Genomic DNA, 17,825 nt, shown 5'->3' on the forward strand with positions numbered 1-17,825 from the left:
GGATCAATAAGGTTGATTAACGACGGGTTTCATCTGCTGAACCTGACGGTGTGAGCTACGGTGTTGGAGTCATAGACATCTTGGTTGGAGTAGCCTACTAGGCGGCTAGGCCTATATCATTTGTAGGGGGGTTTACAGCATCGAGGGTGTCGACAGTGCCATCTGTTGGTGTCTACTGGGGAACTGGCATCACAGGCGGTGGTGAATGGATTATAAAAACATGGAAATCCTTTTTTGTCTCGCAATATTTAAACAGCATTGGTTCAGATTGAACCCTCCCTCCAGGTGGACACTTACCTTTCACACATATGCTTGTTCTCGGTGGGTGCTATGCAGATCGACCGGTTCAACCACCAGAGCCTATAAATGAAGCGCTGCGCCCTCTGAGGTAGGAGAAGAGATCCATCGGCCGTCATGTCCGTCAGTAACATTTCTATTAATTTCGCAATCGGGCTCATACTACCATCTATCCCTGAACCACATCATGTATTCCTCTGTTATGTGTTTAATGGGTTGCGTTTGCAGGAGGAAGAGTTCCAGAGAGCCGTGGAGGAGTCGAAGGTCCTGAAGGTGAGGCCGAGCACCGAGGACCTGGGGGTCCTGTACGGGCTCTACAAGCAGACCACCGAGGGGGATGTAATCACAGGTGAGAGACCCCCCATATACTGATTATCTGGTTACTCTTAGTGTTTAAAGTTAGGCCTTGAGATCGTTTCCTCCCCTCCAATATCACATGAGAAAGACAATTGTGATCATAATTTCTGGGCACTTTGGGTAAAGCGAGATCGGTTTATACCCAGTTGTGTCCTTTTCTTTAAATGAACAAAAGTGAATGAAACCCTAAGCATACATCATGTTATAACTCTGTTCTGTACTGAATGTGTGCGTGGGTTCTTCTTTTGATGTAAAGTCGAACAAAGGTTTCATCCAATAACCAGTTAGGGAGGTCGATGACGTGTGTTTGTGGGCGTGGCTTGAACACGTTGGTTAACATGTACCCCAGTACTAAGTTACATATATAGTTTTATATATCGTTTTATATTTATAGTTTTATAGATATATCGTTTTATATCTATCTATCTATCTGTCTGTCTGTCTGTCTGTCTGTCTGTCTGTCTGTCTGTCTGTCTGTCTGTCTGTCTGTCTGTCTGTCTGTCTGTCTGTCTGTCTGTCTGTCTGTCTGTCTGTCTGTCTGTCTGTCTGTCTGTCTGTCTGTCTGTCTATCTAGTTACATCTATCTCTCTTTCAATCTATCTATCTAGCCTACATATTACACATCCATGCAGGATTTTTTTTGTTGTTTGACTTTGACTATTCTTAACGAATCCGCATAGAACTGGTCGATTGCATTAGGCACGATTGATGATGAATATTTAAAATAGCTGATGAATATTTATAATTTATACAAACTGTTTAATATTACAAACTGTACATTTTGTGACATCTGGGGTTGCTTGCAGAGCGACCTGGGATGCTAGACTTTGTTGGGAAGAAGAAATGGGACGCGTGGAAATCCAGAAAAGGTCATTACTTTAACAAATACAACTTTCAAACTCCGGAGTGTATTCGCATATATTTTTCCCTCATGGTATTCTTATTTTATCCCAAATCCTGTGCTTGTGAGAGTAGAATAGATTAACGCTCTATTTAAATAAATTTGGTTCGACTTTTGAATATTAAAGGCACAAAATTGAATGCTTAATTAATGTGAATTTTCTCTCCCAACTGACTGAATTCACTGTGTCTAACCAACAGGTCTTTCCAAAGAAGAAGCAACGAAAGGCTATATTAAGGCTGTTGAAGATTTTAAAGTCAAGTACGGCATCTAGGTGCTGTTCCTTACTAATCTTTACACTACATGTAATGTGATGTCTTAACCCATCCATATGTAATTTCTTTTAATATTTTGTTGGTTGTAAAAAAAAAATACACTTCAAGCATTTGTACTACCTCTGCAGATGGGTTTCTAAAAAGCACAAGGTTTTCATATAAAAAACATGTATTTTAGGCTACATCTTTCTGATTTGGAGAGTAGACCTTTTTGGCACAATAACAAACAGTTAGCTCTATTTCATCTGCACCAATTTAAATGCTTTCCATCACACCTGCATGTATTGAGATATCAGATGAAGAAGGACAGATGATTGTAGTAGAGCATTATCAGCGGACCCACTGGAGCTAGTTAACAGACTTTATACTGGAATAGATCGATACATAGAGATAAATGCTTTTGGGAAGACTTCAGCTGAAAGATGTGGTTAAGGGTGGTTGAGTATAGGCCTTCTCACTGAATTATAAGGTAAGGTTTTATTGTATCAAGGTACTGAACAAGGGAAAGCAATGCATCATTGGTTAAACTCCCAGAAATAGTCATGATCCAGTTCCTTAAATTGGCACTATGTGACTTGTAACTGTTGCAGCTATTTACTCCATTAAATCATATCGGAACTGTAAAGTTTCTCAATAATAAATCGTGCCCATCTACAAGTCCGATTTTTTGTGCGGGACACGTTTGGGACACGTTTGTTGAGGGGGGGGGGGGGGGGGACACGTTTGTCGAGGGGGGGGGGGGGGGGGGGACACACGTTTGCAGGGGGGAGGACACCATAGACATCTTATATGATAGACGGAGCATCGAATGCTACCGCCTACTGGCGCTGACGAGACGTGGGGCCGCCATCTTGGAGTGGTCATCCGCTCCACTCAGTGTAATCCGTTTGGCTGGAGCAATGAACTGTCAGCGCATTTAATTAATCATACCTCACTGAATACCACAGATTTTCATGCAGTTTTTTGTCATACGTGTAGCTATGATAAAGGCCACATGGTTTGGCATGTTTTATTATTCAATACCAATTATACCAATAGTACGGTCATTTTAAATCTTACTTGTGAAAAGTAATCCCCCGATTCCTATTGTGGATGGTCCGCCGATTTGAGCAGGAATACGCTGAACAACAGCCCGGCATCCTGTTCGGCCTCCTAATTGATCATTGTAGTATAATTGAATATCCTCTTTCATACATATGATACCTCCACCACTGGGACGTGGCAACAATTCTCCAAATCCATATGGGGAGGGGGGGGGGGGGGGGGTGATGCTTGTGGACAGTAGGGTTGTACACTAGACATAAATAGGAAGCAAACTCAGGAGAAGGAATGACCTCTCACAAATATTTATTAATAAATTGTTTCAAATAACCCTGCCTCGTTAAATCAATGAGCTTGGTGTTTTTCTTTCAAAAATAGGTTATAGAATAAGTCTAAACTGCAGAAAATAAAAACATCCAAGCTGCCTTTTAAGGATACCTCGGAATATCTGTCTATTTTTTACCCGTCGGACCCCAGTTTACGACAAAAACAACACAATATACGGCAGCTCCTTTGCCGCGTGGTTTTTAGAGCCATGTAAGGATTAGAGGGGGCGGTCGATAGCAACCACCATAGCAACCATGACGGTCAAGTGACTGGATGCAGCCCCGTTGAAATAAATAGAATACCACCCAACACACTCAGGAGATTAATGATATTTAAATTATTATGACCATGAAGTCTTTATTTGCATGGGTTTACATTTCGTTCTGTGTAGCATGGAAAAATCGGAGAAACACTCCCATTCAGAATGCATTGGTTTACATTTCGTTCTTTGGAGCACGGTTCTTTTTATTAATTTTTTTATTTTCAGTTTTTGAGGAGGTGCTTCAAATGTGCTAATTTTTCTGCAATAATTCAAAATCCAATGAAAAAACCCGTAGGCTTTTTGTCAAGGGAACCCAGGGCGACGCTAACTTCCGGGTTGGCCAACATGCGTCGATCCCTCCACCACTGTACTGTAAAAACAAATGTTCAAGTTTAATGATAATGCATGAATTTATTCTTTATTCTGCCATAGTATTTATTTAGGGGGGGGGGGATGGTGGATCCAGATCTGTTCCGGAGCATTTCAGCACCTCGGGCAGCAGTGCAGGGTTGCCAGGTCCTGCAAAAAACGTGCTGCCCACATACCGTTCAAAATCCAGCCAAAATGTCCTAGAAGCATCCCAAATAAATATGATATTATTGGCCATTTTGGCCAATGTTTTGAAAGTAATAATATTTGAGGGAATATTTTTTTGTTGTTGTTATAGCAGCGAAATGCACCGTGTGCTTGTGTGTGTGTTTGTGTGTGTGTGTGTGTGTGTGTGTGTGTGTGTGTGTGTGTGTGTTTGTGTGTGTGTGTGTGTGTGTGTGTGTGTGTGTGTGTGTCTGTGTGTGTCTGTGCGTGTGCGTGCGTGTGTGTGTGTATAACACGCTATTTTATGTTGAAATGCGACGTAATCCAGTGTTCACGAAACGTACACTGTCAACGTATGCTTTTGGCGACTGGGTTGGCCCTCAGATATACGTGTTTCTAACAAGATGATATCATTAAAAGTTACATAAAGTAACGGTTTAATAACACAAACGCAGGAAACACGTCAGCTGCTAGTTTAGCGAAAGCAGCGTCCCTAACAACCTGACGTCGTTGAAACATGCGAGCGAGCCGATAAAATCTTCCTAATAACTATAAAACTAAAGATCAGACACAATCACTGACTGGAGATTATGCAAGTAAAAAGTATATTTCTCGCTAGAAATGTTATTAGAAACACGTTTAACGGTGAATCGGTCCTAAAGTATTGCATTTCCCATTCAGATAATAAAGATTAATAAAGATCATACACATTCACTGACTGAAGATTATGTAAGGAAAATTTACATTTCTCGCTAGAAATGTCATTAGAAACGCGTTTAATGGTGTATCTGTCCTAAAATATTGCATTTCCCATTCAGATAATAAAGATTAATATAGGCTACGTAACAATTTCACCAAATGCTAGGAGAACGTATGGCCCCCTGTTGGTGCTATTCCCCCATTCATTTCGAATGGAGAAGAAAACGTTTTCGGGGTCAGGCTTTGCTCCAAGGCAGAGGGGAATGTAAAATGAAAAAATATATAGCCTATATTGTGGCGACCACGGCTGTGGACGCCGTGTTCCGGAGCCGCGGGGGATTCTGGGAATAGGGGTTGTCAGTTGACAAAAGGGGCTTTTGTTAACTTGTTTTGTTGTTAGGATTAAGTGGGTTGAATGGGTTCGGGATGTAATGTGGTTTTGTGTTGTTCTATTACAGTTTTTTTCAATTGCTTGAACACGTTTTGCAAAATTTGGCTTGTTGTGTCAAAACTCAACACACAAGCAAATAAGACACAACACTGGGAAATAAACCATTCACATCTAAGTCAAATTGAAACTCGGCTATCGAAACCTAACAATTCTTTGTAAGAATGGCACTCTGATGTCAAAATGAAACACACTTGCATCATATGAATACACTTTCAGATCAGCAGCAACACACTGGTCTACTTTATATAAAACACTGCAGTCTTTCATGTTCACTGTTTTATTCAGTTCCACAGAGGGCACGTTTTCACCACAACCAAAATAAATACTAAATACTGTACATTGCAGTACTGTACATTACATTGCAGTAAATACATTTTTTGAGCAAAAATAAATAAATAAATAAACCCTACTGTACTGTGAACACAGAAAAACATGGACTGTAACACTTACCTGTACATATTCACGTCGAAGTCCTTTGACCCTGACACTGTTTCTCTCAAATGGGACCCTGTACAATTGCTTCATGGTAATTTGGTGCTTTACCAAGATGCGTCTGATAGTGGAAATGATCACTCGCTCTAGTCTATGTTATTGAATACTTCTCTATCTGCAAGTATTTGTTGCTGTAGCTTGTTGAGACGGATTGCATTGTTTGCTCGGACCAGGTCCACAATGGCAAGTTTCTTTTCTTTGGGTGAACAGGCGTTGGCGTCCGCCCCCAGAAGGTCTTCTAGTCATTCTATAGAAAAAAGCAACCACGAAATGTTACTGTATTGGTTTGCTTCTTTTTTATAGTACTGTATATAATGTACTTTACTGTCTATACCATAGAAAGTACTGAAACATCTCAATGTAAGTAATCACAAAACTACCACTTTCGTTCAAAAAGGAGCATTAGCCACCCTGCAATACAGTACATGTGATATGGTACAGTACTGCAAACTCTAGATACAGTCTGAGTAGAGTAGAAAGTAGAGAGTTGAAGACATACCTGTCTTCCAGTCGGAATGTCCTTATTTATGGATGAAACTGTGAAACGGCTTAGATTAGGGTGGACTCTCTGCCCAGCTTCCCTCATAGTCAGGCCATGGTTTACAGTATGACATGGTCCACCAAAGTTGCTCTTATGTCATCGGAGATAATGTTCCGTGCACGGCCTCTTCCACCACATCATCCTCTATTTCTCTGTCCTCCTCTTCCTCCTCTACCTCTACCTCTTGCTCTTGCTGCATCCATGCTTGCAAGTTCTCAAAATGGCTTAACTGAGGCCTTTTTGCAGCTGGCTGATTGGTGTTCAGTTTTGGAAGAAAGTGTTTTAAGGTGTGTAAGAAAGTATTCTCAATTAACCAATGTGTTTAGGATTTTGAATAGATGTCTTTTCCCAATGGTACAATGAGACGTCATTTTTGAATTAAGTGTCTTATGTATGAAATACTGTGCAGTGTGCAGGAGCAAGTGTGTTGCAGAAAGGAGCAAGTGGGTTGCACCATTGCAACTAAAGTGCAAAGCAGCGCTTTTGTTTAAGGAATGGTTACATGTGTTTAAGGTATCGAAACAAAAACTTCAAGTTGTGTTGCTTTGGTCTAAGCATGTGTCTATAGTGTTCAAGCAATTGAAAAAAACTGTAACATGTTCATTGTTCGTGTGTTCATTGTTGTCGACACCATCACCGAGAGTGACGTGACCATCGTTTCGTGCAGGTGTTCCGTGTTGAAGTATCGTTCAATAAAAACCAACCCTCGTTGTCGAGCGTTCAATAAAAACCAACTCTCGTTGTCGAGCGTGTCCCATGGACATAATAAAGGATGGACCACAGACTGGAAAATGGCCGCCCATTCATTCCTATACAGGCTGTGTCCCAATTCATAGGACTCATCCTTCGTAGACCGCGTCCTTCGAAGGATGCGGCCTTCGTAGACCGCGAAGGACACTCCGAAGGCCGAAGAAATGGGACAGTCTAGCCTACGGAGCATTTCCGGTTTACGTAACAAACCGTTACCGCCCTTTATCTTGCGTGACCACGCTGCTCCTGTCACCTATCAACCCTGACAGCTGACCTGACAGTAAACAGAAGTTATACCGGACAGCGCAGTGAAAAAAGAACAAATAAACCAACAAAGAAACTAACAAAAATGGAGCCAGAAATTATAATTATATTTTTTATCTTTTATCTTTTATTGGAGGAGTTGGAGAATACTCACCGCCGGAGCCGACGGGGGATATATCTTCGGCTCCGAGAAAGAGAAGACCACAGATTGGTAAAGCTGTGTTACCTTACTTTTAACCAGCAGTATTGTTAACATTATCGTGTTATATGGCTAGCGTAAATGTCATTGAACTTTGACAATATAATTACATATTTAAAATAGTCTCAACCTTACATTAATATAAAAAAATGTTTCTGTCATTAATCTGCTAAATAAAGGTTGAGTAACTTAGATTGATATATAACTATTAACTATATATATATATATATATATATATATATATATATATATATATATATATATTGATATATATATATTGATATATAACTATTGCATAGATAGATAATGATATATATATATATATATTTAAGCATTATCTATCTTAACTCTCCACACTTAATATCCAGCTATTGTTCAACAGTTTTTCTTCTGTTTCGTACTGCAGGATCAATCCAACGGTTCCTGTCCTGGACCGTTATTTTAATGGCCAGGACACCAAAATTGATTTCAGATTGGGCAGGGAGGCCCTGGCAGTGCTGCTGGACCTTCTCGGCCAGGAGCGGAGCCATGGATGGGGTGCCACCATTGAGACCCTGGTGTTTCTATTCTGGCTGGCTAGTAGGACATCATACAGGGTGGTCTCCAGAGTGTTCGGGATGCCTCGTTCCACTGTCCACCGCATCGTCCACAGGGTCACTGAGGAGGTGGTGGCCATTCGCCGCAAAGTATATTTATATTTATTTTATCACAAATTTCCTCTATCTTTGACTCTTGAGTTGCTGTAACAAGAAAATGTCCTGTGTGGGATAATAAAGTTGATCTTATCCTATCCTATCTTAAGGTCATCCACCTCCCGAAGACCCCTGAAGACCTGGCGGCAGTGACCCATGGGTTTGCAGGGCTGGCAAGACACCGCGCTTTTGGGAAAGCAGCGGGAGCAATCGACGGCTGCCATGTCCGTATCAAGCCACCGAGCGGCCCTGATGGTCACTGCTACAGGATCAGCAAACTGTTTTCCTCCATAATTCTGCAGGCTGTTTGTGACCATCAGGGCCGCTTCCTTGATACGTACGTGGGCTGGCCTGGGTCAGTCCATGACTCCAGAGTCCTCCGCCACAGCCCACTGTATAGGTCACTCTACCCTCCTCCAGGGCACTTCATCCTTGCAGACGGCGGGTACCCTTGCCTCCAACACCCACTACCCCTCATCACTCCCTACAAGAGGCCAGTGCGAGGTGTGGGAGCCCAGCGCTTCAACTGGCATCATTCCAGGGCACGCTCCATTATAGAGCGTGCTTTTGGAATGATGAAGACCAGGTTCAGGGCCATCTTCCTGCAAGCGCTGGAGGTGCACCACACCTTCGTACCTCACGTAAGTAATCACTCAACAGGATTTTTTAGAATACTAAGAGTAAATCAAAAAACATTTATTATTTTCTCAGGAGGTATATATAATTTGTTCATTTCTTTTCTTTACCATTTCAGGTCATAACAGCATGTGCCATCCTCCACAACATCTGCCTTGGGGCCGATGACATCATGGCCCCAGAGGAGGAGGATGAGCCTGAGGACGATGTAGAGGAGGATGAGGGGGGCGATGGTTTGGAGGCAGCCAGTGGTGCTCCCTGGCGGGACCAGCTGTCTGCAGAGGTGTCTGCCCTGGAGGAGGCCCCCCCTGACCACCAATATATACAGGCAAGTAAAATAATTGAAAAGCTATTTCTATTTATTTAAAATGTTTTGTAGAATAGTTTTACCCGTTCAAATAATTTGTGGCAAGATTTCTTTTGTCAAAATAAGGTTGTGTAGTATTTAGTATGCACTCTTATTCTTGCCCTTTTCCAAAAATATTTTAGTGACATGGCAGCCGTCGATTGAGTCAGCCCTGCAAACCCATTCGGTGCGGTGGACAGTGGAGAGAGGCATATCCAGCACTCTGGAGACCACCCCTGGATGTCCCACTGACAGGAGACACCAGGGTCTTTAATGTGGCAGCCCATCCGGGTCCAGCAGCACCACCAGGGGCTCCCTGCTCTGCTGAATCATTATGTTTTTGTATATAGTAGTTTTATAATAATTGTTGTAAATAGTCACATGAATGTTTTTTGTTGTAAATAGTTTTATTGTTTTATACATGTTTTATAAGTTTGATGCAAATAAATTAGTTCATATAAAAAAGTTAATCAGGATTTTAATAAATAGTTAATAAATAGTAGATAAATGTAGAGAAATGTATAGAGGATTAATATAAATAAATAAATATATATAAATAAATAAATAAATGTAAACACGTATATATAATATAACAGAACATAAATTATTTATCAACTAAACGCTCCAAAATTGAGAAAAAACGATCCATTCTCTCCCGGCTCTCCTGTGCTCTTCTCTCCTCTGCCTCCCTATTTAGCCTCATGTCCTCTTTAATTAGTTGGAACATCTCTTCCTCTCTGTCCCTCTTTTTGGACCTTGGACGCTGTTGTTCCTCCTCCTCCTCCTCCTGGTCCTCCACCTCCTGATCCACCACTGCTGTACTTGGCCCTGGTGTGTTCTCATGGATGGAGGCAATTAGGACAGGGGGGTTGGTGGAATGCCTCTTTCCCAATACCTCATCCATGAGGACAAACCAGGGCCAAGTGGCAGCAGTGGGTTTCCCTCCTACGCCCTCTCCTGACCCTGGAAACTTGCAATCCTAAGGCAGAGGAAATCAATCATGGCAGTTAACAACAACAGCAGTATCAAAACACATTTCAGAAAAAGTGTTTATTAACTTGCATGGTTAAAACAAATAATGTATATTTAAAATGACCTGTACATACTTTATATATATTTTTTAAATTATCCCATTTTTTCTTTGCCTGCAGGGGAGTCACCTTCCCCTGCAGGCCTATTTTCTCCAGAATTGTCCTAAACACAGAGAGATTATTAATCAGAGAAAACAAGAGACACATTTATCAATCATGTTAATAGCCCATGTTGACAATAGGCCATTTATAATATATACATTTGACCATCTTGTAAAGGTTACATTTAAATTAGCCCTCATCCTATATGAAGCCCATAATAATAAGACAACCAGTAGAAGTCAAAACACACTTTTTCTTTGTTTGTTTTTCTCGTGCTGTCTAGTACTGATGCGAGCTGTGACTTTTTTTGTCTTTCTTTCGTTAATAGCCCAAAATAGGACATCGTAGTAAACGATTTCTGGGGATGTTGTATCCGTCCTGCTGTTTAATGAGGGCTAATTTAACTAACCTTTACAAGATGGTCAAATTTAGATATATAAATGGCCTATAATAATTTTTATAAACTAACTTACGACATAAATAAACGATTGTTTCCTTACCCCCAAGACACACTTGCAGAATGTTTCACCGCGGTGAAGAGCTCGTCATTCTCCCCCCTCAGCTTGATAAATTGAGCAGTATTCTGCTGGCTCCCTAAAGCAAAATCAAATGTTAGAATTAGTTTTACTTTACACTAACAAACAAAAGCAGCTTAAATAGCAAAATAACCAAGTTAGCTGTGTAATCAATCCCAACGTCTCTAACGCTACGGTCTGAAAACCAGGGTCCCACAACCTGTGTTCGCGTTGGTCCATTTATCTAACGTTACAGAATACAGGGATTAAAGTGAAAAAAAATCTTCTGACTGAAATTTTATTCGCGCTACAGCCAAGTCACGTGCAGTGTGTGAAACATGTTCCAGGTTAGGTTACTTGACACCTGCTTAAGAAATACAAATGTATAAGACGTCAGCACCAAATGCAGCCATCACGTTTAAATGCTCGACCAATACTGTTTTACAGGAGGAGGATTTTAAACAGCTGTTCTTTTGCATCTATTGCAATTTTTTTGTTGTCTTTTCAATTAGACTCTAAGATTTTTTTTTTTGTAAAGCTTGTCTCATATTTTACTCTCTAAAAAAATCAAGCATCTACATAACTTTTCATTACATGTTTTATTTCAAGTAAACCTTTTATATATAAGAAAATAGAAATAAAAAAATACAACAAACAGCACCAGGATTTATCTTATTAAAACAATGAACAACAAACAGAACAAGCATCAAACAAACAACACCAGAATTAAATAACAATTGCAACAACAAGTGCAACTTTGCAAAAAGGCTCATTTCTTTTGCTTTTTGGCAACAAAACCATATGCTTGAAGCTTGGTTACACCGAATGCACGTTTTAGTGGAAAATGGTGTGTATATATATACATTTGTATATAATATATTGAATATATATTTAATATATAATCGGGATGTACATTAAAATGCTTGTGTTTTCAGTCAATTTTAACGGTAGACCTTTTAAATACTCACTATATAATTTGACAATTTTACCGGCGTTGACGTATGACGACATAATACACGCGTGTATTATGTCCATGTTCGAAACTGCATACTACCGTACTGCCGACTACATACTGCGCAGTGTACTGTATACTGCATACAGAGGGGTGTTCCACGAACGGAGGTTTAACAAACACTGAGTCAACGCTGAACTCTAGGTTGATTGACCCTGTGCCGACCAACCCAGAGTTTTCGGTTCCACAGCAGCGGTTATGCATTAGTTCAATCAACTCGGGGTTGGTTAACACAGGGTTGTGCGCGTCCACGCCAAACTTAAAAAGACGTGATGTATGGATCATGGAAACCCTGATCGATATGGCGAAACGGGCCGCTTATTTCAATGAAATGGAACTCCAGGTTCTCCTGGAGAGCTATGACGAGGAGAAGGACATTATCACAAGAAAAGGGAACGCTAAAACCTCTGGAACCCGGAGAACCAAAGCCTGGCAGCAGATCGCTGACCGCGTAAATGCGTTAGTTACACGTCAAAAGCATGATCCTTAATATTTGAGCCATGAATATATAAATATCCCAGTTAAGCATTCTTAAAGATCCTACCACATAACCCCTTTCTTCTAAAACAATATGTACTCCGATTGCTTCCAAGCGGTCAGAGGATCAAGTATAAAAATGAAGTATAAAAAACATACAAACTGGTAAGCTTTTCCCACCATCGTATTGGTATAAATTTAAATAAGCCATTTTTTTTGCCTTCGAAGTAACACATGCAAACCGTGTGCTTGCCACAGCGCATACTATTCCAAATGTTTCTTTTTTTGGTAACTGGGTAGAAAACCTAAAAGTGACAATTCATCAACTTCACAGATCAAGATGGATCAGTGCTTGTAATGAAGCCGCCGGCTACGATCGAACATTCTCCAGTGGATGCAAGTCCGTTAGGACTATTTTATACTTTATGTTGTAAATGCCTCTCGGCATAGCCTACTCAGACAATATTGCTCTTTGTATGATAGGAGGCCGATACAAATCTTGGATGGGTCATCTGAAACGACTGTGATGTGCTCAGCATCTCCAGCATTATAGCCTAGATAAAACTACCATTTGAAAAAAACGGAGGGCTACGCAAATAGTCTGGAGTGAACTGAGGCCAGGCCCTCGATTGGTAGTGTTGGCTATGTAAGGCTATTTAAATATATTAAAGATTTGCGCGAGAATCTATATCTCTCCACTCCAGCAAAAAGTCATCCAATATGCCAAGATGTCGAGCCGTGGTCTTATCAATCGCTCCCGGTGGATTGCACGTATAATTTGCGCTCTGATATCAGCAGTTCTCGCATCAAAAGGGCATGCCATTGTGAACACATGAAATCTGCGGCGAACGCCGGTTGAAATACCCAAAACCGGGTTATGTTTCAAACTTAACCTGCGCAAAACCTGGTCCGACCAGGTTTGATTCAGAGCATATGTTGCTATAGCAACTAACATACCGTGATCCTTTTGGAACGGAAAACCTAGGGTTACAGCAAACCCTGGGTTAACTTACCCGGTTATGTGATAAAACCGGCTTTGTGGAACACCCCACAGAATGTGGGATTCAGTATGCAGTATACAGCAGACCGACTGCACCGCAGTATACAGTATGCAAGTTTCCCAGAATGCATTTCGCGGCAGCGGTAGCGGTAAAGCTGCTAAAAGCTGTTTTAATTCTCGCTTCAGTGCTGTTAATACATCACTTTCTTAAGTTTTAATATTTTTTTATGCGAGAAAGTACCTATTACCCCCCCCCCCCCCCCCCCCAAAAAAAAAACTCCTCGGATCTACATTGATCTCACAAGTGGCCTCTGTGAACTCCAAATGACGGAAATCCGTCGTAGCGACGGAGAACTTTAATCCATGAGAATAGCAAATTATCTATATAATCGCCCCAATTTCGGTAAATATAACCATTTTAACCTCTTAAATTTGAAACTATAGGGCTTAACGGGTGTTCTAGATTACCGTTACAGCGTCACTAACTAACGTTACCTTACTTATATTGCCTATTACTTTAATGAAATAAGTTTTAAGGATAACTTATTTGTGTTTTTAACGATACAAATTAGTATTATCATGTTCTTCAAGGAAAGAGGGGTCGAATCCAAAGGAATAGCTTTAAAGAGATACTTTATTTGTATAAAGTATTTTCGGTATGGTAAACTGATGCTCTGAAGTTAAGAGAGATTGAAGATGTGCCTTAGCACGTGCGAGAGTGTTCTCCTAGCTGGTCTAAGACTTTAGCCCACGAATGTCCTAGCGCTGCCTGGAGAGTTCTGCTTGTCTTCAAGATGTGGAGGCTTTCTTATGGACTCGGAGGACCGGAAGACTTGGAGAAAACCGGTGGGACGTAATCCTCGGTTTCCTCGCTTGGTCTGTGGTGCTGCCCTCTGTGGATAAAGTATCTATTGCAGCCTTCAGTAAGGCTCCTCTTGTGGCTATGTATGGTATTTACGGCTAATATGTTTGGTCTTCATTGAGGCTATGTGTGGGTAGCTTAGATTCTTAAAATACGTAACAGTCCCTCCTTGGTCATCTCAGATGACCATACAATAATATTTTAAATCATAAACACCATTTACCACACCGAAAACAGTCAAATTAGGATCAACACCATCTACCGTTGTGGAAAACTCTTGAATAGAGGGGAAAAACCACAACGGGCTCATAATACTGAAATGGCATCCACCTTGTGGGTCTCATTGGAAATACAGGTCATTATTTAACAATACAACAATGAACATAAATCTTGTTATCATAAAATCACATGGCCAAATATCACACAAACAAAACCACTCATAGAAATCCTGAGCTAATACTTTTGGTTATGTGCTACAAGGCCATACAATTTTCATCATGTGTAAAAGTAAAGTAAAAATTGGTAGACATAATACAATTTTAAAATTTCAAAATAATTGACAAGCTATCATGGATTTGGGGGGGTTCAGGTGATCTTCGTGTATTGGTGCGCCGGTTCATGTGGGTGGTTTGGGAATAGATTTGGGGGGTTCAGGTGATCTTCGTGTTTTGGTGCGCCGGTTCATGTGGGTGGTTTTGGGCTTGTTATTATTGCAGTCATTGTTTTTTCTGTCGCCGTCTGGCCTGTAATTCATGAACCCAAGACTCGTCCCTCCTTGTCAAGGGCTCAACTCAGAGGGGTTACTCCTACATCATGGGAGCCTTCAAACAGGTTCTCCGTCGTCGTGTCAGTAACAGGTGGCCTGTAAAACAATCGCCTCAAGGAAGATCAACTGTACCATTATTAATGCAGCGATTCAGAAATAACGAGTTGTACTCACAACCAAACAATACTATATAATAACAAGCACAATTCGTCTTGGTGGTTCAATAATTAATTATTCAAGTAAATCCAGGATATTGATTATCTTAGACACAGGTGCTACAAATGGTGGCATTTTATTCTATATATTGTAATTGGATAGGTTCAGGTTCCTCAGGTGGTATCTCATTCAAGTTCAACGGATTATATCTGATTCCTACGTAAGCATGAATGTCACCTGGCACTTTTGTGGCGCCCAATGCTGTGGTGATCAGCCGATTCAGTAGCCCTCGTGCGCAGGGAATACAACAGCAGCCGACAACAATTAACACGGCTACTGCCATTATTCCCGCGATGAATACTGACTGGATCATACCTCTCCACTTACCAAACAGGTTCTCCATCCATCCAGCTATTGGGTCACCAATACCGGAGTTCTCGGCCAACTCCAACTTGAGGGATTGCAGTCCAGCCAATGCCCTGGCCACGGACCCATCTGGTGCTGTGTTATTGGGGATAAATGTACAACATGTTGTCCCTATCATCCCGCACACCCCTCCTCGTTCTGCTAATAACATATCTAAAGCTAGCCTATTCTGATAGGTCATCCGGGAGGTGGCATCCAATTGTTCGGACAGTCCTTTGACTGCCTCTTCTGTAAAATTAACAAACCGTTGTTGATTATAGTATATGTAATTTATCCAGTCAACATTTTTATTAATAGTAGACCACCAAAATAGAACTGATTCAAATCCTGCCGCTACCTGATTCCGGGCTTTATGTTCGTTGGGGACCCCTCGGGGTACTCCTATTGCGTCTATGTATATGTTTTTATCAAAACTACCCGGGACTGGTGCATACTCTCGTTTCCGACGGGTCAAGTCCGGGAGACCACCGTTGCTGGATAATGTGAGATCCATCACCGTCTTGCTATCGGGTAAAATGTAGATGGGCATTATTAACTGTATGATTGCGCATGTTCCTGAGAATTCAAAGGGGAGAACTCCCCTGAGGATCAGACCTCCACAGAACCACCATATATCACTACGGGCACGGGTCATATTGGACAACAATTTTATCTCTCTAGTGGTGTTACAAGAGTCAAGAGGAAATGATCCCACCTTTCTCCCTGTTCCCCTTCCTGTGATACAATGATAGTCCGGAGTTAAATTAACTTCAAATCTTGGGGGTAAAGATCTAATCGGGGTCTGAGGATACATGTTATTTAGTCTGGATTTTATTGCAATTGTGCACCCTGGGATGTGGCCGTCCACGAATAATTCCAATAAACAAACAAAACCTTGCGGTGAATTATGCGGGGTGATTCTAGCGGGGGCTGTGGTCAAGGAGGGGCGGCCGGCGGCACAGATAATGCAGTTGGTCTTGCCCTGGGCCCGGGCCGTGTAGTTCATCCATTTTAACCACATGTTCTGATCAAGCTCACCCGTCTTTACCTCCCAATATTCTTCGTGCGTCCCTCCATTTGGGTGCACTACCGGGGGTGGTGAGAGATGAGGCGCTCCTAAGGAATCATACGTCCCTCTAGATGGAAATTTATTGGGACCGCATGCAACTCCTGATAGATGGATAATTACCTTTAGGTCCTCCCCATAAGTATCCGCCCTTAACGTTAGAAAAACCAGGCCTTTGTCTGTCTTATGAGATCTGTTTTCGGGAATGAGTAAATCTGCCCTTAACTTTATGAATATTGACTCTCCCTTGACTGCTAGACCATTATTGCTCCAGACTTCTTTATAGCCATATAATCTTCTGGTAAGGGAGATTCCCTTTTGGATTTCCTTGTAGTTGGACCTCAGGGGATAATAGCCCTCCTTGTACCCAGGATGGGTAAGCCACGATGTCTGAAACCACGCCTCGCAGGAATAATCTCTCATGTAGCTACCGTCTCGTCTGGTGCTTACGCACATGTACTTTTCTGCCTGGTAGACCCGGTCCTTCCTGGTCCCACAGGGCAGCATATCACAAAAATTCAGCTCAAAGATACTTTCTATCCCTCGACAGTACCTTAACGAGACCTGACCTGTTGTTGTTGGTTTAGGCGGTGGGTACCTGGCGATGTTGTCTCCCGCTCCTTCTTGGAACAGGACTACCAGAAGGAATCCTACCAGGTACTTTCCCAAGGGCACGCTGTGGCCCATCGTCTTGGGATGAGGAGTGTTTGTCCTTGGCTTGGAGTGCAGCTAGGTCGATCAGGGTCTCAGTCCACGATCTGCCAGGAGTATCTGCTTTGCGGCACCGGCTCAGGTGGTGCCACTGGGCCCCACGTCGGTCCTCTACAGAAACAGAAAAGGGTTTGGCCAAGAATACCTTGTATGGCCCCTTCCACCGGTCTTCTAGGTCTTTCGATGGTGTTTTTTCACCCAGATCCACTCGCCAGGTGTCACCGACGTTGGTGAAGGATTCTCTGGATCGGACGGCTTCTGGTCTGTGATCTGTCTTGCTACACAACTTTCAATCCTTGATTTAATATTCACACTACATCCCTCCTTGCGCATTGCTTCAGCCATGCGCATTAAAATTAACCAATCCTAACCATTTCTTATTTTGGTATTTTGGACCTCGTCAGGTCTGTTGAACTATGCATTTCTACCGCTTGTCCTCAGGATCCTCTATTGGGGGGGACTCCTCTATTGGAGGTTATCCCAGAACTCTTCTAATAAGAATCCCCAGGCCTGGATAACCCCGGATTTCTGTGGACGAGCGGTATGCACGCTATGGACAACTTTAAAGGCTAACCGTTCATGATGTGGAGTCTAGCTATTTTAAGATCACTGTAACTGTCGTACAGGGATCTGGTTGATGCAAGACCTCTGGGTTGGT

General features: G+C 41.9%; 2 protein-coding genes across 2 annotated transcripts; one reads left to right on the plus strand and one right to left on the minus strand.

Annotated features, from left to right (window-relative positions):
* Positions 1–352: 352 nt before the first annotated feature.
* Positions 353–2,484, plus strand: LOC130371021 (acyl-CoA-binding protein-like). Its single transcript, XM_056576628.1, has 4 exons — positions 353–420; positions 526–646; positions 1,461–1,523; positions 1,756–2,484. The coding sequence occupies exons 1-4, from the start codon at positions 415–417 to the stop codon at positions 1,827–1,829; spliced, it is 264 nt and encodes an 87-aa protein (XP_056432603.1). The 5' UTR covers positions 353–414; the 3' UTR covers positions 1,830–2,484.
* Positions 2,485–13,779: 11,295 nt separating this feature from the next.
* LOC130371016 (uncharacterized) lies at positions 13,780–17,204 on the minus strand. The gene is made up of 2 exons (XM_056576624.1): positions 15,373–17,204; positions 13,780–14,925 (listed from the first exon to the last, which is right to left on the minus strand). The coding sequence occupies exons 1-2, from the start codon at positions 17,141–17,143 to the stop codon at positions 14,870–14,872; spliced, it is 1,827 nt and encodes a 608-aa protein (XP_056432599.1). The 5' UTR covers positions 17,144–17,204; the 3' UTR covers positions 13,780–14,869.
* Positions 17,205–17,825: the final 621 nt, after the last annotated feature.

The sequence above is a fragment of the Gadus chalcogrammus genome, chromosome 18, assembly GCF_026213295.1.
Source record: "Gadus chalcogrammus isolate NIFS_2021 chromosome 18, NIFS_Gcha_1.0, whole genome shotgun sequence".
NCBI classification, from domain to species: Eukaryota; Metazoa; Chordata; class Actinopteri; order Gadiformes; family Gadidae; genus Gadus; species Gadus chalcogrammus.